Genomic DNA, 25,642 nt, shown 5'->3' with positions numbered 1-25,642 from the left:
TCCATTCATCATCACTGTAAACTTGAGATGGACAGACGCTCGATGATGTAGGCCTAAAAACAAAAGATAATATCAGGTCTATTCTTACACCCCACTAGTGTTCCTTTGCCTTAAGCTGTGTTCTGCCCAGACAGAATGAGACGGTTTAAAATTAAATGTGATTGTTTCATAACTGCCTATTTGGAACGGTGGAAGTTCTAAAACCGGCATTTACAAGATTGGACCTGTCAGATCTACTGGCTCTGAAACAAGCGTCTGGTCTCGGCTGCTGCAGAAGAGCAGGACTTCAGACCAGCTCAGTCCCCTTGGAGGTCCAGTCGGTCGGCTTTCACCACAGTCACACCGGTCAGCACAACTGACCGTGCTCAGCAGAGCACTCTGTGACCGGTACTGAGTTCAGGCTCACAAGACAGTTCAGACACACGCACGGACGCACGCACACACACACACACACACGCACACACACTAACACACACACTAACCCGCCACCCTCCTCTGAGACGATCTGCAACACCTCATCCCTGTAACCATGTTTTAACCCTGGTTACCAAGTACTCACCTTTCCATCCCTCCGGGAACAGAGGCACCCATCTGGGAGCAGGCTAATCAATCATCAACAACAACAACTACTACAACAACAACAACAACAACAACAACAACAGCCACCAACGAACACCAGGGGAGAGAGAGTCTCAGGCTTACTGAGCCATACCCAGCACAACGGCAAGTCACTGACGGGTTAGGTACTTACTATGTGAAGTAGCTTCAGGACATCCACAAACCTGTCCAGGGAGAAAGGAGAGAACAATCAGGATGAGAAGGATTGATGTTCTGACCATGGATTAAAAGGTGCTATAGATAACATTTTATTTATAGATAAATATATTTTTATGTAGACAAATCATTAAAAAAAGCTTTTAGAATGCTGCGGAATAAAAGTATAGCTTTTCCCCCCAAAAAATATTGAGTTTGAATTTATCATTTTAAACATTTTGACTGGTCCGAAATGAACGTTGTGTTTATCTCTGTCTGAGATGTCTGATGGTTGGTTCCCAAATCTAACAAGGCTCGTGAGCCAATAGCGAAGACGCTGGCACCACGCGGTATCTCTCTGTCGGGAGCGATCAGGTGTCGTAATTCTATTGGCTCACAAGCCTTGTGAGAGTTGTTATTTTAAAAATGATTTGTCTCCATAAAAATGTCATCTGCAGCACCGTTAAGTGCGCGTGTGTCCGTGCACGTCTCCAACACTCACACTTTCTCCGAGCTCATGATCTCCTGGGCTATGTGCACCACCTTCTTCCTCTTGACCTCGTCCTCCTGCTGAAACAACCCACAGTCAGACAACGGAAGCAGTCAGACGGCGCTACGCTGCGGAACGAACGTGTCCTATCCAACATGTCACTCACACTGTCGCTGCAGCCCACCATGGTCTGTCTGACGGTCCTGTTTCACGATCTACGCCGCTGGTAATCTGTCCATTCAGGGCTCCAAACAAGACGCTCGATGCTGTTTGTGTTTCCAGATCTGAGCTGTGGTTTTGTTCTGTCTCCCTCTCTGCTCGCTCTCTCTCTCTTTTAGCTCTAACCCCCCACCCTCTCTCTCCTTCTGTTCTCTCTCTCTCTCTCTCTCTACCCCCCCCTCTGATTGTGTGCTCTGGGACGGCAACAGGGCAGTCTCTATGGGTCTTAATTTGGACAGTGGCCTTGCCCCTGCTTGACTGAAAGGGCCTCCTGCTCCTAATTGTGTGTGTGTGTGTGTGTGTGTGTGTGTGTATACACACCATGTGTGTTGCAGATACATGTAGCTAGTGAGTTAATTCCAGGGATCAACAGACAGTGTCCTCATTCGGGACCTTTTAGGCGATTGCCCTTCTGGTCTTGATTGGCCTTTATCGGGGATATTATTCTAATAAACTCAAAAAAGATCTAGCCTTATTTCTCCATCAGCATTAATCAGTTTTATTCATATTCTTTGCAAAGTGGGATGGCTTTACAAGCAGGACAAAAAGTGTCCATGAAAAGCATCCCAGTAAAAATTAGGTCTAACCCCGGGACCCTAACAAATATAACATTACCACTCAAGATACACCAAGTCCCATAATACCGAAAATGGACAACACACAACCCTCAGATTTCCGCTCTAGGGCTCCACATACCAGTCTGCAATGGTTATCAAGCCAAACTGTTAACTGGAGATGTCTAGGAAGTCAAAAAACACAACTAGAATTTGCCCACCCAGATGATACCCGCGGGTGAATGAAAGCCCAGAGGCCTCGTCCCAGGCTTCTGTTAGACCCCACCATGGGCTCCGCACCAGCTCTGCCCGCTGGCCACGGTATCACTGCTGGGTCCGTGGTTACGTCAGCCCTGCTGCTCCACAGCCTTTCTGCCTGAGGCCTGGAGTGCCAGCTAACAGATGAACTTCAAGAAAATCTCACACCTCATCCATTCTGTGTGTTGATTGGGGGATTTTTTCCTCTTGTGTGTGCATATAGCGTGTGCGTTTGTGTTTGGAAGGGGGGGGGGGGGGTTACCTGTCTATCTTCTGACAGGTCCAGGTGTTCCTTGCTGGAGGCGGAGCTGTTGTCATCCTCGTCAGAGCTGTGGACCTCGTCCTCTGACTGAGCGTCGTCATCCTGCCTCAGCCAACCACTGACAGATACAGGAAGAAACGGGAAGTCTCAGTCACCACTTTGGTATTATCCTCATGGAGACCAGCTGAAGTATCGACTCGCAGCACAATGGCTCACAATCAACACACACACACACACATACACACACAGCAACTTTGTGTTCTAGAGAAAGTAATTGCCGGGGCAACTCCATATCGGTGGTGTCTGTAGGGCTGTAGTGTGCTATGACACATGGCAGGTCTGTGAGACAAGCACAAGCAGCAACATGCATATGGGTCTCACTAATGTTTTCATCTTGGCTTCACAGGTTCTGACTGGAATGCAGCTGCCCCAGAAGACGTTCACAACCCCCCCAAACACCGTCTGCTTTCTAATCTGAAGGACATCTCTGTCACTGTGTCAATCTCTGTATTTTGACGGAGGCTAAATCTTTTTTTCCTTTTACCTCTAATTTCCCCCTATCCTCTTCTCTTCACAGAATAGGACCATTCTCTTCCTCCTTTTCTCTCTCACTCTTTATCAATCTGAATGTCAATGTTGTTTTATTTCTATAGCACCATTCATACAAAGAGATGGATAAAAACATAAATCATGCAAACACAGTTAGAACAGATTTAAAAGAAACAATAAAAGTAAAATAATTAAAAATTGAAAGATGGTGTAAAATAGAATAAAACATATGAAATTAAAGATATTACTTTAAGATATTAACACAAATAAAGCTACGTGGTAAAAGCAATGTCAAGACAGACATTCTCAGGTCCTCTGGCAGGGTATTCCAAAGGCTGGGGGCATAAGAAGTGAAGGCTGCCTCCCCATGCCTGTTAGTCCTGGCTCTAAGAACCATTAAAAGCTCAGTGCCAGATGACATGAGGGACCTACTACTGTAGGTGTATATTTTAAAAGCATGTCTCATATGTATTTAGGTGCTTGATTATGTACGGATTTATATACTAATAAACGAATATATTCTTAAACTGACAGGTAACCAGTGTAATGATTTTAAAACTGGTGTGATGGGAGCCCTCCTTCTGGTCTTTGTAAGAACACGTGTATATTGCAGTATATTGAATCAGTTGGAGTTGACTAATCGCTTTGTTTTGGTAGGCCAGACAGGAGAGCATTACAATAGTCCAACCTGGTAGTAATAAAAGCATGCATTAGTCTTTCAGTATCAGTCTGGGAGAGGAAAGGATTCACCTTGGCAATGTTTCTTAGGTGATAAAATAAGATCCTTGTAATATTCTTTATATGTGCCTCAAAGCTAAGATCAAAGTCCAGCACGACACCCAGGTTTCTGGCCTGGCATTTGGTATTCAGTGACAGTGTTTTTAAATGCACCCAAAGTCTCTCTCTTTCACCTTTTTCACCAGTGATCCATACTTCCATTTTTAACAGCTCCTCTTCCTCCTCTTTCCTACATCCTCTCTACCCCACCTCTCGTTCCTAAATCCCTTGTTTCCTCCTTGTGCCTCCTCTTTCTCATCTTTCTATCCGTTCCTCCTCCTCATCCCTCTCTTTATCTCTCTTTCTCCATGTCTCTCTCCTCTTTCTCCTTGTCTGTCTCCCTCTCCCTCGGTGGACAGGCATTCCAGCACACTGGGACAGGCACAGAGCGCCACTTGTTTACTGCCTGAGGCTAGTTACATAAACTTAACAGGCTCAGATGCCTGGGAAACACTACAGATTCTCACTCACACACACACACGCACACACACACACACACACACACATGCACACACACACACAGGCTACACACAAACACACAGAGCTTACACAACCAGAGACAGAGATGCGCATTCTAAATACCAAACAGAGGCAGTTACATATGCTGTACATCATGTCTAGTTTTATGGGATCTTAAGCAAAAATAGCAAGCTGTTGTCACCCACCCACACACAAACACACACACACCTCCAGCTCTACCTAGCCTGGGGCACTGTCTACTTGACTTTCACCTCATAGTGTCCTACTCATTCTCACACACGCACACACACGCACGCACACACACACACACACGCGCGTGCGCGCACACACACACACACACACACACACACACACACACACACACACACACACACACACACCTAAACACACACACTCCCCATGGAAACAGGCAACTTGTGATCTATTATGAAAACAGGGACACCGAATGCTTGAGAGGGCTGTGTGATTAGGTTAGTGTGAGTTTGGAGGCCTGACTCTTGTTAGCAACTACCACAGACAGCCTCCTCAGCTCAGTTAGCCCGCAGGACTAGCTATCTCTCCCATTCACCTGCAGCCAATGGAAGCTAACATCTTATATAGTGAAGCTGCTTCACGTTGAAAGGGGGGGGGGGGGGAGAGAGAGAGAGAGAAAGAGAGAGAGAGAGAAAGAGAGAGAGAGAGAAAGAAAGTGACAAGAAGGGAGGGAGTAGGAGAGCCTGGCGGTTGCTGGAGGTTTATTTTCCCTGTTCAGAGTGCTGTGCGGCGTTTCTGCGATTCTCAGACATTTCCTGCCCTCGCCACTGAAAATAACCCACAGGAAAACAGCCCAACCTGCTGCACATCAATGCTCTATTCACAGCCTGGGCCTGTAGCTGGGAGGCTAACTTTCACACTCGTATCAATGCGAACGGCTAACGCTAATTATCCCAGGACAGCCCATGTTCAGTTGAGGCAATTGAGGACCCGTACTCTGTGTTTACGTTATCGTATACTGCCCAATGTCAATAGCAGTAGGCAGAAACATGGTTTTAGCACTAAACCTAATAGTAGGGTCTAGCCTACGTTGTTAACATTGACCCTGTACTCAAACATAGCCTAGGGCGAACATACACAAGACACATTCCCCAACACCTGGGAGACCTCTCGGTTTCTCACCACACAGACTACAGGCATCAGTTAGCAGTGATGGTGTGACTGAGTTATTCACTCTGGGCAACAACTGATCAGACAAGTAGGAGGAACTCTGTGCCCCTTGAAAGCTGAGTGTAGACACGACACGCATGCACGCACGCACGTACGTACGCACACACACACACACACACACACACACACACACAAATACACACACACACAAATACACACACACACACACACACACAAACACAAACACACACACACACACACACACACAAACACACACACACACACACACACACAATGCCATCAGACTGCCTGTAGAAACCTGACCCAGGCCCTTTCAGTAAGTGCTTGTTAAGAGTAAAATAGAGTACACCACAAAAAAACATCTACACACACGCACGCACACAGACACACACACACACAAAACCCCACATCAGCAACACACACAGACAACACTGTACCTCTTATAGTCATTGCACTGAGACCTCCCGTAGCCTCCGTTGCTCTCGTAGGGATCCTGTACCTCGTAGAGGTCCGAGTCGGCGTGTGTGTCCAGGTCGTCCAGGCTGTGCTTCCAGCCCAGCCGGGCGCTGTGGAATGGCAGGTTCATGTACTCCGGGATCTCCTCATACAGGGGGACGTTCTCGTACTCCGCCGACCCCTCTCCCCCCTCCCCCTCGTCTCCACTCCCGTTCGGCCACCCCGTGCCGCCGCTGTCGGGGTGATCCGCGGCTTTCCGCTGGCCCCCCGCCACCACCCCCCCGCCCCTGTCCGGCTCGGCGCTGGTGCAGTCCAGAGACTGGCTCCCCCTGGCCAGCAGCCTGGGCAGCATCTTGACCGACAGGGGGAGCTCCAGAAGCTTCCGGAAGGAGAGGCTCCTCCTCTGGCCGCCGGCGCGGGCCAGGTCCGCCGCCGAGAAGGACTGGGCCCTCTGCTTACCCCCCAGGGCCACCCTCCCCTGAGGGGGCACGCTGCTCCTGCCCTGCACCTGCCGGCTGAAGAAGGTCACGCTGGGCCTGGGGAAACGCCAGCCCGCCTTCTCCCTGGGGGGCGGAGCCGGCAGCTCCCTCATGGGGGTGTTGGCGTGCGGCGGGGCGGGGGGGCAGACGGACGGGTGAGGCGGCGCCGGCAGGCTGTGCCTCTGGGGCTTTCTGGGCGGGGCCCGGGGGGACCCCCCCCTCTCCGCCTCCTCCCCATCCCCGGCCGACCTGGCTTTCCGGGCCGTGGCGAGGGGGGGCGGGTGCTGGCAGCCCAGCTTGATCTGCTTGGGGAGGCTGCGCGTGACCGGGTAGCGCTCGAAGTCCCCGTAGCCGTCCTCCTCCTCCGCCGCCACCGCCGCCGCCTCCTGCTGCTCCTCCCCCTCTCCCTTCCCCCCGCTGGTCAGCGCGTGAGGCTCGGTCCGGGAGAGGAGCCCTAAGGAGTGCGAGGTGTTTCTGTTGAGGGAGGGAGGGGAGCGCGGCGCCGCCCGCTGGAGGCGGGGCGAGAGGGACGTCTGCCGGGGGGGGGGCACGGGCGCGTCGGGCTCGTCGGTTAAATCTTCCGTGCGTTCCCCGTTGTCCGGGGTGACGGGGGGACATTCCATCCCCTCGGCCGCCCCCGCCGGGGGCTGCTCCTCCCTGCCGCCGCCACCGCCGCCGCCTTCCTGGGGGCCGGCCTCCACGCCGTCCTGCCTCACCAGGGCCGGCTTCCTGGGTTTGCGCGGCAGGGGGACGGGCAGGGGCTTGCTGGGGGCAGCGGGGACCGACCCTGGAGGCGGGGCGCCGCCGTCGGCGTGGCGGGTGGCGTGGGGACAGCGGGAGAGGGCGGGGGAGGCAGGCTGGGAAGGGGAGGGGGGCTGGGTCGGAGGGGGGGGTGTAGGGGCGGGGGATGCCGGACAAGGAGGAGTAGGAGGAGGAGGAGGAGCGGGGATGAAGGCAGCGGGGATGAAGGCGGCGGGGCGGACGTCGTCGCCCTCGGGGCGGTCGGCGTAACGGCGGTCCGTATCTGTCTGTACTGCTTCGGGATCGTCTGTCCGTGTCTCCGTCTGCGTCCACTCCTGAGGGCTACATAACCGGTCAACGGACCCGGCCTGACACCTCCGGACCGACTCCTCTTTCCCCTGCCAGCGTTCCTCACTACTGGGCTCCTCTCCTATCCCAGGGCCTTTCTCCGGGTTCCCTGACCCTTTCTCCGGGTTCCCCGACCCTTTCTCCTGGTTCCTCAGCCTCTCGGGCCTCTGAGGTTTGCTCCTGTGTTTAGGGTGGAGCTTCTTGCTGCTCACCCCAGCGCCCTTCTCCTCCGTCCTTGCTCCGCCCTCTTCGTTCTCCACGTCGCCCTGCCGCCTGGTCGCCGCCAACGGCGCTCCGGACCCCCCTGCGGAGTTCCCGTTCTCGCACGGGCCGTGCGGCTCGTTCCCGACCTCTGCGGAATGTCCGTTTCCGTTCCCCAGCTGTCGTCGGCACTGGGAGCATCCCCGGAGCCCGCAGGAGCAAGTCGGGACGATGTAGTCTGAGCTGCGATGGCCGGATTCGGACGCGACGATCCCATTTTTGGAGTTGAGAGCGGAGAGGCTGTCCTCCGCGGCCCCAAAGTGCTCCTGGGAATGGGTGTTGGGTACGCTGGGCCTGAGAGGTGGGGGGGAGACTGAGGCAGCAGGTCTGGGGAGACATGGCTTAGGGGCCACAGCTGGTTTGGCTCTCTTGAGGGCGGCAGGAGAGGGCTGGGGGAGGGCGGGTGACTGGGTAAGGACAGAGGGCTGGGAGAGTAGAAGATCCGGCTTCGGGGCGATGGGAGGGGGCGAGGGTTTGGCCGAGGGAGGGTTGAGTTTGGGTTTGGGAGCCACTGGTGGCTTCTTCACACCTGCAGACAAGAGGAAGAAGAGAAGACGTAACTGACACTAGCTGGGCTGGCGTCGATGGCAGAAACCCAACCCACCACAGCAGACAACAACGATGACCCCTTGCCTCCTCTACGCCTGTTTATGGGCCCTGACATAAGGCAACAGCAGCAAGACCAACAAAACCCTAACAAAACACACTGCCATTGATGTAGTTCGACCCCTTGCACACTCGGAGCACACAGACAGCTGCTCGGGGTGGTCTGAGAGCAAGAACCAGCAGGTCAACCTTTGAGGTCACAGAGGGGTTCTCCCTCATGGCCATGTGGTGGTGGCCATAGGCATTAGAAAGGTCACCAACATGTATGTGATATTTGGAGCCAAATATGACTGAGCTGTGTCCAGACAGAAGGTCAAGTTTCTTCAGTGCTTCCTTGTTTTCTGTCAATTTCACAAACAGCAGCTCAACAAAAGTCCTTGGTAGGTCTGGGTATCGATTAGAATTTCAAGAATTGATTCAATTCCGATTCACAAGGTCCAGAATCGATTATCACGATTCGATTCAATATCGATTCGGTTAGTGTTACTAAAACCTTTTTATTTATTTTTTTAGCTGTGACCTTAATTACATGACTAGTTATGCAACACATCAATACTACGGCTGGGTATCGATACTGATTTCCAAAAATGAATGAATCATTGAATGAATTAATGAACTATTCATTCCTTCATTTATTCATTCATTCATTAAATAAAAGATCGATTTTGGGATTCATGAATCGATTCAGAATCGATTTTTTTTTTTAACCCAGCCCTAGTCCTTGGTGTTGGTCACATCTCCCATCCTGACAAAGACACTTTGATGCACTATATAAATGTGATTAGTGAATGAATGTCCCTGCCAGAGGCGACACACATCCCTTGCAGGCTGCACTAAATGGATAACAGAATTATGAATCCAGAATCTTGAATTTGATACCCTCATTCCTGTCATAGTCCCACATACTTGTGAAAACTCAACCAAACCTCAACTGGGCTGTTTCAGGAGTAATATTTTATATTACGTTGTACAAAAAGAGGGCTCTGAAATTATGGTTTTAGGTTATTGATTTTTTTTTTTTGTATATGGTTTTGGTTCAGTGCTTGATTTGGGCAGGAGCTCATTGGAGCTGAATAATCTGTCAGGTTACCTCAGATTTTCTACTGCTGGAGCTCCTGCAACTGTTCTAAAATATCTTCTCAAAATGAAAGGTGGAGCTCCTACAACTAAACATGAACAGTTTTGGCGAGCAGCCTACTGGCACCTCAGTTCAAGTCAAGCGCTACCTATGTACACAACTACAGTCAATGACGCCAGCCCTCAGAGCAAAAAGGTCTTTGGGTCATCCTGGAACCTAATTGGACACAGTTCAGTTCATAAAAGCGAAGATGGATCTGGCCAAGCCTTTGAGGTATAAGAATCATGAAGTCTGAAGCAAATTGCAGTTGATTCATTGCGAGGGAACCCTGGGGTTAACTCGAGTTTGCTTTTGGCGTGTTTATTTTCGGCAGAGGAAATGTGGTCTCAGCTCCAATGGCAACCACCCAAGTCAAATCCAGTGTTCTCCTCATGGTTCCTCGTTGTCCTGTCCTGGGTAGTAGCACTGGACCTAGATAATGTTGATAGGTGTTTTATTTATCCAAGAGGGGAAATTGTTGAAATATGTGTGTGTGTGTGTGTGTGTGTGTGTGTGTGTGTGTGTGTGTGTGTGTGTGTGTGTGTGTGTGCGCGCGCGCTATTGGTGTGTTTGCGTGTGTGTTTTAAGGTTTCAGGCCTGATTTTCCGCTCGACTGGGGGGGATCAGAACTCTTGGCCGAGCGACACCACGAGAAGTGGAGTCATAAGCGGATGTGCCTGAAGTCTGAGTGACCTTAGCTGCAAGCTCTCATGGAAAAATCTGTAAAAATCCGTCTCATAAACTATTTGCTTAAACGGATTGTAAATAGCCCGCTATATCTTCTAAAATATTTACAGCTATGTTGAAAGCTTTGAAAGTTAGCATCGTTTTTTCCCAAGTTAACATTTCCTGCGCATCAGGGCAACAGCAGCACAGATGTTTTCACACAAAGAGATGAACTCCCTCGTTAGCTCAAGAGAAGAGACACATCTTGCATCTTGCATTAATTTTCTTATTCTCCAAAACCATAATGCAAGCAAAAGTGCATCTTCCTTGCACATCACAAAAGATAGCTATTATTGGGAAACATAATAATTTGCTAGCTAGCACTACAATGAAACGTGGTAGCCTAAAAAATAAAAAATAAAATAAACGTTAACTTGCGGAGCTCAGTTGGGGATGTAGGCTGCTTTGTTTTCTGTGATTCTTTTCCGATAACCAATGTTACTCGGACATTCTGCATTGTAGACAAAATCAAAATGCAACTAAAACAGATCTCAGCCCATCCAGGAAACAAACCTGTGCTCATGACTCCCGACTTGGTCCTTTCTCCATGAGTAAAATTACTTTCAATGGAATGGCATGGATTTCTGTGAGTCTTCTTTATCAGAAACCATTGTCGGCTTTAAACACCAGCACGGACATAATTTCAAATCCATATGATTGTTCCTAATTCCAGCGACTAATATGTGAATAAACCCATTCCTCATGTCCTTTTTCTCAGTTTTTCCCCGAAGTTTTTGTCCACGGCGCTGTTTCCTCTTCAGGCTCCCAGTTCAGGACGCTGACAATTCTCAGCATGCCCACTAGAGGCCGCTGTGTGCAAGATGCCGCAGCATGCAGCACCAGGGAGGAAGCGCTGGATAATTTGGATTGTGGGAATAGTAGTCTTACATAGGAAATTACCTCCAGCCGCTAGCCATTTGCTAGCAACGCCGTCAACTTCTTCATCTTCAAGCGACTACAATCCCAGAATGCGTGACTGTTGGATATCGATGGCGGATAGCAATGACTGAGGAGTTTGATGAAGATGTGGTATTTGAGGTTTGTGTCTTAACTTATAAGGATTGTGCACCATGAACACTTGCGCTGCTCTTGTCAAACACGAGTTTCTGGAGGTTTTCTAATTCACAATGCGTGCTGATATATTACTGTCTTGCTCGTATACTGCCCCTGTCTATCTGCTAGCTAAGGTAGCTACCTCGCTAGATCCAACCGCCCAGTTAGCTAACGTTAGGCACCCTGTTGCTATGCGTCGCTGTTAAGTCTTAATTTAAAGAATTTGGCCAACCACTTGCTTTTTGGAGCAGTTTGGAGACCATGGTGGGACATGGGCCTGTGTGAACTGCCGGGGTTTCATCACAACTGGGGTGGGGACTCTGGGGACTGGGGTGGGGACTCTGGGGACTGGGGTGGGGACTCTGGGGACTGGGGTGGGGACTCTGGGGACTGGGGTGGGGACTCTGGGGACTGGGGTGGGGACTCTGGGGTGGGGACTCTGGGGACTGGGGTGGGGACTCTGGGGTGGGGACTCTGGGGACTGGGGTGGGGACTCTGGGGACTGGGGTGGGGACTGGGGTGGGGACTCTGGGGTGGGGACTCTGGGGACGAATGAGATCGGCGCATATGCGCTGTAGGTGCTCAAAACATCAGAGTCAACAACATCATCGATCATGTGTGATGATTCCGTTCGACCATGCAAGTGAGTAACGTGTGCTATTAAAGTAACTAGTGATAAATGCCAGCCTTTGGTTGTACTAGTATTTCGGTGATTGGCTAGGTAGATGTCCGTAGTGGATTTACTGTCCAGATGTGGCTATAACGGTAACGTCATCTCCAGGCTTGGGCTCGACGCAGCAGAGATTTTCTCATCAGTAGGCCTATCGACGAGGAGGGTCGGCAGCTGGCAGAGAATTGGGTCAAGCATCTCTTGTTGAAAATCGAAGCATGTAATGTCAGTTATCTGAGGTTATTACCAAATGTGTGTGTGTCAATATTGCTGCAGTGTTTTGCCGCAGGCAAACAGGAACCAATTGGGTAGATACGATTTTTTTTTTTACTTTCATTTTCACAATAATGTGAAACACACCCCAACATGCTGGGTCTAGTACATCTCTGTTGTTGGGAAATTGAAGTGGCTGACTTTGGGATTGTTGTGTGGTGCAAGACATTGGCAGGCTGCTCCTTCTCCTGCTAACACAGTCAGTCACAGTCACACATACAAGATAATCTTTTATGGAATCAGTGACGATTTCATGCAGGGGCCTCGGATTATGAGTTGCTCTTTCCTTGTCCATTGTTGAACTGGACTTTGGAGTGGATTATATTTAACCAAGAAAGCGTGGTACACTGTTAGTGGTAGGCTGGGGTTAAAGACAGCACCAAAGGAACACATTAATTGGTATTTGCTTCCCCAGTGTCTTAAACTCATGATGGAACGAACCCAGGGTGTGTGTGTGCGTACAGCAGTATTCTCTCATCTGAGCTAAGTTGTTTGGTGAGTTCAATGGGATATAACCTGTTAGATTTAATTTATGTCCCGGTTAAATTTTCTGGCTGAATGTGCTGCAGTTTTGTTTACGTGCGCAAGGGTGAAAGCTCTTTACTGAAATCCGTGTGGAATGGTAAGCCGGACGGAAGAGCAGTTGGATCCTGAGCTGGCGATTCCAGACAGCGGGTCTGAGATGTTCTTCTGGCCTGGGTTATGTCTCCTCTCTCTGAATCCCTGACTGTGAACTCAGAACAAATTGATGTTAACCGCAACTTTCTGTCTCTCCACCCTCTCTCTCTCATTTACTCTCTCTCTCATTTACTCATTTATTCTCTCTCATTTACTCTCTCTCTCACACACTAATCTCTGTTTGTTTCTCTCTCTCTCTATTGTCTCTGCAGAACTCTCCTCTTTTCCACTACCTGCAGGATCTAGGACACACCGATTTCGAGGCATGTCCAACCGTGTCCCAGGAGGAGGAGAGTGACGGAGGGGAGGGGGGCCCGGCCTCCCCCCAGAACATCCCTCCCAAACCCAGAGTGAGTGACCACCCACCCCTGCTGCTTCCTCTCAGTATAACACACACACACACACACACATCCCTCAACAGAATCAGAGGACCGCCCACTATCGGGTGTGAAAAGTGCCACTTTGGTTGCTTGTTCAAAGCTTACTTACTACGTGTATGTATGTATGTGTGTATGTGTATACGTATATACATACACACACACATACACACACGTTCTCGTTATACAGCGCAGCTCACTACAAAACAACGCGCACATGCGCGGTAGTTCGATCGCGCTTTAAGTGAATGGGGGAGCTCACGTGACCGAATGAGTGCTTGCGTTGTGAGCTCAGTGGTGCGTGTATGTATGTATGTATGTATGTGTGTCTGTGTGTCTGTCACGTGTACCACGAAGGGTTGCTTGTTCAAATATTACAAGATCATGTGTGTATGTGTGTGTGTATGTATGAGATCTAACATAGCCTACATACATACACACATACATGCATACATACACGTTCGCTCCAACCAGCGCAGCTGTATGTGAAACTGCTTGCGCAAGCGCGGTAAGCCACCGGACTTCCGCGTGACGTCACCGAATGAGTTGCTGCTGTTTTCACTCTTGAGTTGTGTGTGTGTGTGTGTGTGTGTGTGTGTGTGTGTGTTAGTTTCTCTCTGCGTATCATCAGGAAGTAATTCAACTGATATTGATCCAAAGTCATGATCCATTACGCATGCAGACATACACACACACACACACACACGCACACACGGTTACACTCACATAGTTAGCCATCAGACAAGACATGGAGGAAAGCTTCTCACGTACCCAGATTGTGTCGTCCCCCCCCTCCCTGTCTACCCCTCGCCATCTTGTTTTTGTCTGGGCTGTGGACATCTGGATGTGCGTGGATGGTGGGTTTGTGACTCGATGCACACATCTCATTCTCCTAGCTGTAAAACTGACACCTTAGTAGCCTTGGATTCAGCAAATTGTTCAGGCAATTCCAGTCAGATTCATGTCTCATACAGGTATAATATGCAGTGAAATGGAATTGCTCGCTGTGTTTTTTGGTGTGTTTAATAGTATCTAGAGAGTAAGAAAAAAAGGCAGAGTATTCCAGCAAGTATCCTGATCCCTGAGTAAGCCACATTCTAGATTATGAGCCAGTGTTCTGGCTGTAGGAGAGTGTTCTCGGTAGTCAGCTCATGGTCACAAGATGCCATTGGCTCATTTTCTGTCGGAGTAGGAAATGATGTCGCGTTTGCCCCATTCAGGAACTTTCCGTCCGTGTCATTCTTCCTCCCCGGGATGGTAGTGTATTTTTCCAAGGAGGGTTGGGGAATGGGCGATATAAGACAGGAAAGCTTGGGATCGTCACTTTGTGTCAAACATCCTGAAACCCAGATTGTGTGTGCGCGTGTATGTGTGTAGTGTGTGTGCGTTACATTCAGCTTGGTTTATTTGATTCACAGTCAGAGGCCAACACTGCCTACTTTTACCCTTGTATGCATGAGAGTATTGCATTATGGCCAGAGATATACATTATATATGTATGGTTGTCTTGTCTCCTGGGAGGGATGGAGAGAAATGCAGGGATGGAGAGAAGTATGGGAAAATGGAGGGATGGACAGAGGTATGGGGGGGGGCATGAAAGAAGAGAGACGTCTACTGTACCATCTAACTGGTAATACTATTATTGACATTTGCATGTGTCGTGATGATGTCAGATCAGACAGGGTTAAGTTCATTGTCATTGAATATCTCAATAAACATTGAATGCCTTCATAACCATGCCCCATGATATGCGCCCTTATAGAAGAGAGGCCTGTCCTGCAGAAAGAGAGGAGTAGAAGAGCACTAGATTGCTTTATAGTGACAGTATGACATTACTATAGCAAGCACTCAGTCACATACTACTTTCCCTCTGTGTGCCTGACACACACACACACACACACACGCACACACACACACACACACACACAGTGCTACATAGGTCTATAGAGAGCGTTTCCATTCCCTCATCCCCTCTCACGACGGACACCGGGAGAACAAAGCAGACGGAATGTTGGCTGTGTTACACTAGCAGAATACTAAAGCGCAAGAACAAGACAGGATCAGGACATGAACTGCACTTGGTGTGCGTGTGCGTGTGCGTGTGTGTGTGTGTGTGTGTGTGTGTGTGTGTGTGTGTGTGTGTGCGCGTGTGTGCGCGTGTGTGCGCGCGTGTGTTTGTGCGTCACCGTCTGTCCTAACAAAGATTTAATAATTTAATACAGTGATACATTTCCGTTTAGAATAGTAGAGAAATACATGAATCATACCAGAGGACCACGCGCACGCACGCACGCACACACACACACACACACACACACACACACACACACACACACACACACACACTTTGATTATTTTGATGCCATGTTCCAATGCTGTTTGTTGATGATCAGTCTAGCCTGAACGCTAGGCCCTGTAGCTCAGAATCTAATCAATAATCCATCGCCCTGCGGCCTCCTGTCCAATCACACTGCAGCGCTGTAATAACAGGGTCACTTTTTACAGCACCCAGTCAGGATCAACAAAACCTGACCCCTCCCCCCTGCAGACTGGAACACTCAGACCCCCCCCCCCCCCCCCCCCCATAACAGGATGGCGAGTGCTTCTTCCGGGCTATATGAATACACTTCTATTTGATTTGATTCACGCTGATTTACTCTGGCCTCTCCCCTGGCCTCTCCCCTGGCCTGGCCTGGCCTCTTCCCTGGCCTCTTCCCCGGCCTCTACCATGGCCTCTCCTCTGGCCTCTCCCCCGGCCTCTACCCCAGCCTCTCCCCTAGCTCTCCAAATGCTCCAGGCGCATTTTTCTGGAATGCACTGTGAGACTGTTCTGTTTAGAATGTTCTACTCTAAATTGTTTGTGTTTACAAAAGTGATCCACTCCTACTGGAGCCCAGAAGGCAGCTGGGGGTGTTATGGCTAGGGGAGAGGGTATTAGCATATCTAAGAGTGTAAGATGTAGGAGCAGGCACACACACACACACACACACACATACAAGCACACACACAGATTACTGTTTTTGTTGATGCCTAAAAGAGCTAGTTTCCTGGGAGACTCCTACTGGCATTGCTGTGATTATTGTTTTGTTTATTGTGCACAAGTGTGTGTGTGTGTGTGTGTGTGTGTGTGTGTGTGTGTGTGTGTGTGTGTGTGTGTGTGTGTGTGTGTGTGTGTGTGTGTGTGTGTGTGTGTGTGTGTGGGGGGTACAAAATATGCTGTATATCTGCAGCTACACTGCAGGATACAGGATGATCTGCAGAGTTATTTACTTATTTACAAAAAGTTGATTGTTTCTTCATTAACTCCACTCCTGTCTCTCCACTGGCCGTATACTAACCCCACCCCCCTCTTTCTGATTGGCAGGGAGGGCGATTATGGAGATTGGCTGAAGCCATGTGGAGAAAGACACCACTCCACCAGGCCGCAGCGTCCCATAGGCTGGAGCAGCAGCTGGTAAGCGTTTCCTTGGGAAGCAGCAGGCTGACGAGACCACTGGATAAAGTGGCTTCTCTCCAACAAGTAGACTAACGTTATCACCTATTTTTATCTCCCTCTTCCTCATCTGCCACTCTTCCTCTCTCTCTCTCTCTCTCTCTCTCTCTCTCCCCTCCTCTCTCTCTCTCCTTCCCCTTCACTCTCTTTCTCCCTCCCTCCGTCCCTCCCTGCCTCCAGGACGGTGCGTTCGGCCAGTACTCGGTGAGGTGCATCCTGGACCAGGACGTGCTCCTGCAGGAGGACGTGGAGCTGATCGAGCTGCTGGACCCCAGCCTGCTCACCCTGGGCTCCCCGCCCTCCGGCTCCGCCAGTCACGCTGGCACCCTGCCCAGGCCACACCTCCTCGCCACCCCCTCGCACTGGTGCGGCTCTAACTAACGCACTCGCACAGGCAATGCAAACGCACAAGCACGCTCACACACAAGACGTGCTATTTTCTATTACACCCATATCTTGTATTTTGTATTTTATATTCTGTTGTTACATTGCTGTTACGTTTGTTATTACTATACTTGTATATTTTATTATTACTTATAATGTGTATGTACCCATATCCCTGTTCATATGACAACTAAAACTTCTTAAACTCGAACACTCACACACACATGCTCGCTCTCAACTTCTCCCCCGTTCAGGGACGTCGCCGTGCTTGTCGGCCTGGCCGCCATCCTGCTGGGCCTGCGGTCTCTCTCGGAGGGGGCGTGGTCCCTGGCGGCCGTCCCGTGGGGCGTGGCCGCCCTGGGCTGGGCGGCGGTGAGGGGGGCGGGTCTGTGGAGGCTGGGGCGGATGCAGAGGGCGGCGCACGGCCAGGCGGCGGAGCTACGGGCCCTGGTGCTGAACAGCAAGGCGCTGACCAGCCTGGCCCGCAAGGCGCTGCGCCTGGTCCAGGAGACCGAGGTCATCTCCAGAGGGTTCACCCTGTAAGTGTGTCGCTTTCGTCTACGCACGTCGTCCCCTTGCTACCAGACCCGGGGCTGTGATACGGTTTGAAATCCTTTCGATTACTTCAGCGTTTGCTTGAGTCTGCCTAGGGTCTCAGGTGGGTGGGGTTTGCATTTCTGGGAAAAGCCTATTGGTTACATTATGTTAAACAAGACGAATCAAGCACAGATAAGTAATTGAAATGTTTCAAATAGTATTTTGACCCTATATTAATAATAGTAATAATAATAACAACAATAATAGTCCTAATAAAAAAATAAAAAAAAATAATTTTACACTATAGAACTTGTATCTACATGCTCAGTAATGCTAATATCATTAGTGTGACCCTCATTCTAGCCCAACCTGAAATGCTAGTGTGTACTTTGACCCCACGTACTCAAACTATCCTAGCCCAACTTGTAAGGTAGACTTTCGGCTACTCTAGACTAGCAACACAGTGGTTAAAAATAAATAAATCCCCTTTCCCCTAAATTACAGTATCGTCATATTCAGGTTGATTTTAAGTCTGCATTCCCCTGTCTGCTCCATCCCAACCATTGAGCCACCGTTCAGTCTGTGTTCGTGTTGTCTGTTGTCTTGTTGTATAGTTATTGACCCATGTTGGCATGTCTCAAGTGTGTGTCTTGGAATCATCTGGTCTTGTGTGTGTTGTGTCGTGCGGTGGAAGTGTGTCGTACTAACCCCCGTCAGCGTGTCGTGTGTTCTGTGTTACGTGTGCTACCCCGCCTCTCTGGGACGTCTGCACAGTTGTGTCACATTTCACTTGTCAAGTTTGCTCGACAGGGTGAGCGCTGCCGCCTCCTTTAGCAGGGCGGGGCCAGGGGCGGGGCCGAGAGGGCAGCAGCTGATTGGCCTGAGGAAGGCGGTGTACCGGGCGCTCCGACTGGCCTTCCGAGCCTCCCGCCGAGCAACCTGCCACATGCTCAAAGCATATCCTTCACCTGGGGGAGGGGGGGTGGGGGGCGTTCACCAAAGAGGTAGAGCGAGAGCGAGGGGGGGGGGCGGTGAATGCTCAGACCAGTTTGACAGTGCATCGGTCACAGGATATGTTTCCGCAAGACGTACCAATCAGAGCTGATTCGTTCGCTCCCTTGACTCCTCCCCCACGTACCCCCTGAGCTCCGAGATCGACAACGTGACCAACTACGTGTCGGCCGTCCCCCTGAAGGAGCTGGGCCTGGGCCTGGGGGTGGAGCACCTGAGCGACGAGCGCGCCCAGGAGCTGACGGACGACTTCAGCCTCCCGGCCCTGAAGGTGAGTCCTGAGAGAGAGATATAGAGAAAGAGAGACTGGGGAGAGAGAGAGAGACTGGGGAGAGAGAGAGAGAGACTGGGGAGAGAGAGAGAGAGGGACTGGGGAGAGAGAGAGAGAGACTGGGCAGAGAGAGAGAGACTGGGGAGAGAGAGAGAGACTGGGGAGAGAGAGAGAGACTGGGGAGAGAGAGAGACTGGGGAGAGAGAGACAGAGAGAGAGAGACTGCGGAGAGAGAGAGACTGGGGAGAGGAGAGACGGAGAGAGAGAGAGACGGAGAGAGAGAGAGAGAGAGACAGAGAGAGAGACAGAGAGAGAGACAGAGGCGAGACAGAGGGACAGAGAGAGGAGAGAGACACTGGGGAGAGGAGAGCGAGATGGACAGTAGAACGGATAGGACGTCTTGAGCACAGCAGGTCTTTTGCAGTAACTCTTATTGTCCCTGTTGGCTTGCCCTCCGGCAGGTGCTGTTCCAGCTGTGGGTGGGGCAGAGCTCCGAATGTTTCCGCCGATTGGCCCTGCTGCTGTCCCCACGGCGACTGGAGGAGCCGTCGGAGGGCGACGGCGTCAAGGGCGAGGCCCCGCCACCTCTGCACGCCACCATCTCCACGGTAACGGAGCCCCTCCATCACGCCCTGGCCAGCTGCCTGGGCGACCTGCAGCGCAGCTACGACTTCCACCGGTACTTCGAGACGCAGCCGCGGACGCAGAGCACGGACAGGGCGGGGCGCGCCCGCCAGAAGTGCCGCGAGCTCAACACCCTCCACACGTCGGTGCGCAGCCTGCAGCTGCACCTCAAAGCCCTGCTCAACGAGTGAGTCCCCCCCCCCCGAGGGTCACCCCCTCACACCCTGACACCCTCCTCCACACTCCCCCTCTACATCCTCCTCCACACTCCCCTCCTCCACACTCCCCCTCTACATCCTCCTCCACACTCCCCCTCTACATCCTCCTCCACACTCCCCTCCTCCACACTCCCCCTCTACATCCTCCTCCACACTCCCCCTCTACACCCTCCTCCACACTCGTCTCCTCCATTCTCCCCTCCTCCATACTCCCCTCCTCCACACTCCCCCTCTACATCCTCCTCCACACTCCCCCTCTACACCCTCCTCCACACTCGTCTCCTCCATACTCCCCTCCTCCATACTCCCCTCCTCCATACTTCTCTCCTCCACACTCCTCTCCTCCATCCTCCTCTCCTCCACACTCCCCTCCTCCACACTCCCCTCCTCCACACTCCCCTCCTCCACACTCCTCTCCTCCACACTCCCCTCCTCCACACTCCTCTCCTCCACACTCCCCTCCTCCACACTCCCCTCCTCCACACTCCCCTCCTCCACACTCCTCTCCTCCACACTCCTCTCCTCCACACTCCCCTCCTCCACACTGCCCTCCTCCACACTCCTCTCCTCCACACTCCCCTCCTCCACACTCCCCTCCTCCACACTCCTCTCCTCCACACTCCTCTCCTCCACACTCCCCTCCTCCACACTCCTCTCCTCCACACTCCTCTCCTCCACACTCCCCTCCTCCACACTCCTCTCCTCCACACTCCTCTCCTCCACACTCCTCTCCTCCACACTCCTCTCCTCCACACTCCCCTCCTCCACACTCCTCTCCTCCACACTCCTCTCCTCCACACTCCCCTCCTCCACACTCCCCTCCTCCACACTCCTCTCCTCCACACTCCCCTCCTCCACACTCCCCTCCTCCACACTCCTCTCCTCCACACTGCCCTCCTCCACACTGCCCTCCTCCACACTCCTCTCCTCCACACTCCTCTCCTCCACACTCCCCTCCTCCACACTCCCCTCCTCCACACTCCCCTCCTCCACACTCCTCTCCTCCACACTCCCCTCCTCCACACTCCTCTCCTCCACACTCCCCTCCTCCACACTCCTCTCCTCCACACTCCCCTCCTCCACACTGCCCTCCTCCACACTCCTCTCCTCCACACTCCCCTCCTCCACACTCCCCTCCTCCACACTCCCCTCCTCCACACTCCTCTCCTCCACACTCCTCTCCTCCACACTCCTCTCCTCCACACTCCTCTCCTCCACACTCCCCTCCTCCACACTGCCCTCCTCCACACTCCCCTCCTCCACACTCCCCTCCTCCACACTCCTCTCCTCCACACTCCCCTCCTCCACACTCCCCTCCTCCACACTCCCCTCCTCCACACTCCCCTCCTCCACACTCCTCTCCTCCACACTCCCCTCCTCCACACTCCTCTCCTCCACACTCCTCTCCTCCACACTCCCCTCCTCCACACTCCTCTCCTCCACACTCCTCTCCTCCACACTCCCCTCCTCCACACTCCTCTCCTCCACACTCCCCTCCTCCACACTCCCCTCCTCCACACTCCTCTCCTCCACACTCCCCTCCTCCACCCCCTCCAACTCATGCTCTCTGGCTCTGACAGGATGATCATCCTGGAGGACGACCTGGAGAAGCTGATGGTGTCCAAGGAGCCGGTGGCGGTGACGTGCTCAGGCTACCGGGACCTCAGCGACCGGCTCCGCCTCCTGCAGCCCCACATGCAGGCCAGCGCCGGCTGCTGGGAGGACACGGTCAGCCAGGTGGAGCGCATGCTGCGGCGCGCGAACAACTGCCCGGGTGAGGAGGAAGAGGGTCGCGCAAACACACACACACACACACACACACACACAGACACACGCGCAACGCACGGTGTTGATGTTGCTGTTGCTTCAGTTAAAAAGGGTGCAGGCCCCCACTGCGGGCCTGAATATCTTGACCCCCCCCCCCTTCGCCGCGGTAGCCACTGGGTTTCCATGGTTACAGCGGGGTTATTTTTAGCCAGGACTTCCTCCTCTCCCCCCCACCCAGCAGAGAGACTATTCCCAGCCAGGGAGGAAGTGGCTCCTTCAGAATATAGGACGAGAAGCAGACCAGGAGGGGGGGGGGGGGGGGGAGATGCAGTACGGGGTTGGGAGGGGGGGGGGTCAGTGGCCTAGTTTCAGCCCAGGCTGCTCTTTACTGCAGTGTTGCTGAGGTTCTCTCACTGCTGGAATGGAGGAGAGGAAGCTGGATACGTGTGTGTGTGCGTGCGCGCGCGTGCGTGTGCGCATGCGTGTGTTATCTGTGCGTAATGCGTTCCATCCACACCCGGTCTGTTCTCTGACAGGAACTCCTGAAGGCCCGGAGCAGACCCCCCCCCCTGCGCCCCCCGCCCCCCCACCTCCCCAGTCCTACACCCTCCTCATCCAGAACACAGACCCCGTGCCCGAGGAGCAGGTAACAGAGATACTGTGTGTGTGTGTGTGTGTGTGTGTGTGTGTGTGTGTGTGTGTGTGTTTTTGGTGGGTGTGTGTGTTTTTGGTGTGTCTTTTTGGTGGATGTGTGTTTTTGGCTTTTGTGTGTGTGTGTGCGTGTGCGTGTGTGTGTGTGTGTGTGTGTTTTTGTGTGTGTTTGTTTTGCCTGACCGGTCCTCCCTCTCCTACCAATCGTCCAGGAGCTGGAGGCGTACGTGTCAGAGTCTGACTCAGACGAGGAGTGGAGGGCTTCGGCGTGCGACATGCTGTCGCCGGAGGAGTGCGAGCGCCAGCGGCGGGAGAGGGAGGAGTCTCGGCGCGTCCTGTCGGAGCTCAAAGCCGTGCTGGGCCTGCGAGCGTCAGAGGAGGAGAGGAGGAAGTGGAAACAGCTGCTGTTCAACGACCAAGGTCTCGCACCCGAACCCCACAGTACACACCTCTCCCTCTCTCCCCTCCTCCTCTCCCTCCCCGTGGTGACGAACTAACGAGCGTTCTCCCTCTTCTCCCCCCCCTAGCGGCCATCACGCCTCCGGTTGCCGGGGAGACCTCGGAGCCGCACAACGCCTCCGACCCGTTGGACGGCGCAGCTTCCGTGGGCGTGACGGGGACGGGAATGGGGGGCGGCGGCGGCAACCACTCGTCAGCGAGTCTGAGAGACGAGGAGAAGGAGCAGAAGGAGGAGCAGGGGGAAGAGGAGGCGGGCGGGGTCAGGGACGACCCTTCCCTTAATGAGAGTGGAAAAGAGGCGGAGCCGGTGACTGAGTTCAGCTGCGGTCGGGAAGAGGAGGAGAAGGGGCAGGTGGGCGGAGCCTCGGTCTCGGACGGACCTGGCGGGACGCGGCTCTACCAGTCCGATGGCGTACCCGAGGAGGGGGCGGGGCAGAACGGGCCGGACTGCCTCCTGCGGCCCAGAGTCCCCACCCTCTCGGTGACAGACAGGCTGACCGAGCTCCACGGCTCCGCCGCCATCAGCTTTAGCTCCGCCCTGGCCGCCCAGGTGGCGGCGCGCTCGCACGCCTTCGCCAGCATGGAGGAGCAGACTTTCGGAGATGAGGGGGAGGAGGAGGAGGAGGAGGAGGGAGAAAAGACCTCTGAGGGGGACTAGAACCAACAACCCACTGCTTTACTGAGCACTGAACAGAAGGGCTGCCTCTACATTCATGTCTGTTTACATGGGTTATTTATTGATGGGTCTCTCATGTCTCCTCAGCTGTGAGTGGGGGGGCTCATATGCATATGCTTTGCCCACTATGACACTCATCCTCTCAGTCCACCCATCCGTCCATCCCCTACCCACAATCCCCACTGTGCTCTCCTCCTGTCCTACTCAGGTACCAGAGCCACAACTTGAACTCTGACCTCACCGTCTCAAGGTCAAATAATCATTACTGTGTTATTGATCTGACCACCTGACCCTGGCCCAGGTCACTCCCTGTGTAGCCTGCTCTTTATTTTTTCATGTAAACTTAGTCTCGTTGTGATTTAAAATATTTCAAGAGAGACCTGGTCAAGAAAAGCTGCAACATAAATCATAAAAGCACTACTAAGCTGAAAACAAAAACAAGATCTATTTATTGATGAAATGAAACTATTCTGTACTAAGCAGCTGGTTGGTTGGTATGTGGGTTCTGCTCTGGCTGGTGCTCCAATGAGCACGCTCTGCCAGGGCACAGTGCACAGTTGAGTGGAATGTCACTCAACAAGAAATCTGAATGTAAGCGCTACATTATTGAACTTTGCTGACGTTAACACACTCCCTCTCTCTCTCTCTCCCTCTCTCTCTCTCTCTCTCTCTCTCTCTCTCTCTCACACACACATGCACAGAAAATGAGGAGATGGAAAGAGGCTGGTTGATAGCAAGGAGAGGGAAGGCTATTTTTACCATCACTGCTTTATTTGCGTCTTGTCTCTGTCCAGTGCTTTTATGCCCCTTGTCTCATAGGGAGGGGCTTATTCACGACTAGGCAGTTGATTTGCTAAAAGCCCCGCCTCTCACCACACAGCATCCAATTGGAAGACCAGAGTCTGGTGTTGAGTGTGAAAAGTGTGGTGTTGAGTTGAACTCATTTAATGCAGTGGTGAACTTTGAAATGTTTTGATATACTCAGTAAGCTAGAGCAGGAGAAATACCGGTCTCAATGGCTTCAGGAAGAGTGGGATGATGGGATACATCGAGGCAGGGGTGGGGGTCTGCACTGCGCCCTCCCGCCTTAATGCCGCTCACCGCTACCCTACTGGATGTGTTAAGGGGCTCTTCCTCGCCCCCTGATTACTTTTATTTTAAATCTGAATGAGCTTCTGTTAGAACGCTGTTGTGTCTTGAATGTTTAAATATTTTACAAAGACTCCGCTCTCTCTCAGCATCCGTGTTTACAGGGGTCACTCAGCAGAACAAGCAAAGGATGTGAGAAGTGCTTTCTTTGGCGGATATTCAGGGTTGCACTCTAGAACTTTGTACCGCCGTAGTTAACGTGTTGATCGGAATGTTGTTCAGCTGAAGGCGGGACGAGCCAACTGCACTGAGGATGGGAATCACAGCGGCGATGAGATGGTGTCGTGGCTAACCGTGCTATTGGTTGGTCATAGGGAACGTTTCCCTTTACCCCATGTTTTGGGACACCTATCTGGGCAAACCCGTTGCAGTGGCTCACATATAGTGTTGTGGTTGAGTGAAGTGCCCCACCCCCCTACTCTGTCACCGTCTCTGCCTTTTCCTGCCCCCCTCCTCCCCCCTCCCTGGGGTGTGTTATGTTGGTTCCATCCCTCTGTCCAGCATACAGTTCATTTGTGAAATAAAATGCCATTCTGCAGCTTTCTGTGTGTTTGTGTCTTCTCTCTCGGTCTCTCTGCCGCTTTAAGGTTAATCTCAGGTTTCTGGGGCTGACCCTGGCCCCTGGGGAAGGGGGGAGGGGGGGTAGCGTGAGGGTCACCTGATACCCTTAATGAAGTTCTGCATTTGTCTGACCTACGACAGCTGGGGCTCCCCTTGCCTCACGTGAGAAAGCAACCTCCAGTACCTCCCCACTTTACCAAATGTCAGCTGGAAGTAGTAGTGGTGTGTGTGTTTGTGAAACAGAGCTTGTGGAGGGTATGGGGTAGACCAAACAGCCCCTCTGGGCCTCTCAGGCTAATCCCCCACCCCCCCCCCCGGGTCCTCTCAGGCTCCCTGGGTAACATGAGCACATTTCAAACTGAGACCGTGATTGATAAACTCACAAACACTGGTCTGACTGTAGACTAGACAGCGTAATGACAGACGAACCGACAAGAGCCCCTAGCTGAGGACACTTGCAATGCTACTGACTGTGTGTGTGTGTGTGTGTGTGTGAGTGAGAGAGAGAACAAGAGAGATAATGTACTATGTGGGCAGACAGCCGCCCAGT

General features: G+C 52.3%; 2 protein-coding genes across 2 annotated transcripts in view; one reads left to right on the top strand and one right to left on the bottom strand.

Annotated features, from left to right (window-relative positions):
- LOC311316811 (uncharacterized protein) overlaps positions 1-10,945 on the bottom strand; it is a 19,802-nt gene extending 8,857 nt beyond the window's left edge. Inside the window, exons 1-5 of the mRNA XM_084447745.1 lie at positions 10,754-10,945; positions 5,944-8,320; positions 2,537-2,654; positions 1,256-1,323; positions 752-782 (exon numbers count right to left, since the gene is read on the bottom strand). Coding sequence (XP_084303871.1) covers positions 752-782; positions 1,256-1,323; positions 2,537-2,654; positions 5,944-8,320; positions 10,754-10,763 — 2,604 coding nt within the window. The 5' untranslated portion in view covers positions 10,764-10,945. The remainder of the gene's footprint in view (positions 1-751; positions 783-1,255; positions 1,324-2,536; positions 2,655-5,943; positions 8,321-10,753) is intronic.
- A 297-nt stretch (positions 10,946-11,242) lies between these two features.
- On the top strand, positions 11,243-24,941 carry vezt (vezatin, adherens junctions transmembrane protein; the record flags this gene model as incomplete). Its single annotated transcript, XM_084447744.1, has 12 exons — positions 11,243-11,278; positions 13,127-13,264; positions 16,656-16,745; positions 16,965-17,149; positions 17,423-17,707; positions 18,504-18,666; positions 18,844-18,987; positions 19,449-19,798; positions 21,410-21,603; positions 22,133-22,242; positions 22,460-22,667; positions 22,775-24,941. The coding sequence occupies 12 exons, from the start codon at positions 11,243-11,245 to the stop codon at positions 23,362-23,364; spliced, it is 2,493 nt and encodes an 830-aa protein (XP_084303870.1). The 3' UTR covers positions 23,365-24,941.
- Positions 24,942-25,642: the final 701 nt, after the last annotated feature.

This window comes from Borostomias antarcticus (genome assembly GCF_949987555.1).
Source record: "Borostomias antarcticus genome assembly, chromosome: 13".
Taxonomy (NCBI): Eukaryota; Metazoa; Chordata; class Actinopteri; order Stomiiformes; family Stomiidae; genus Borostomias; species Borostomias antarcticus.
Note: the sequence above shows the minus strand (reverse complement) of the source record. Positions and strands in the feature narration are given on the sequence as shown.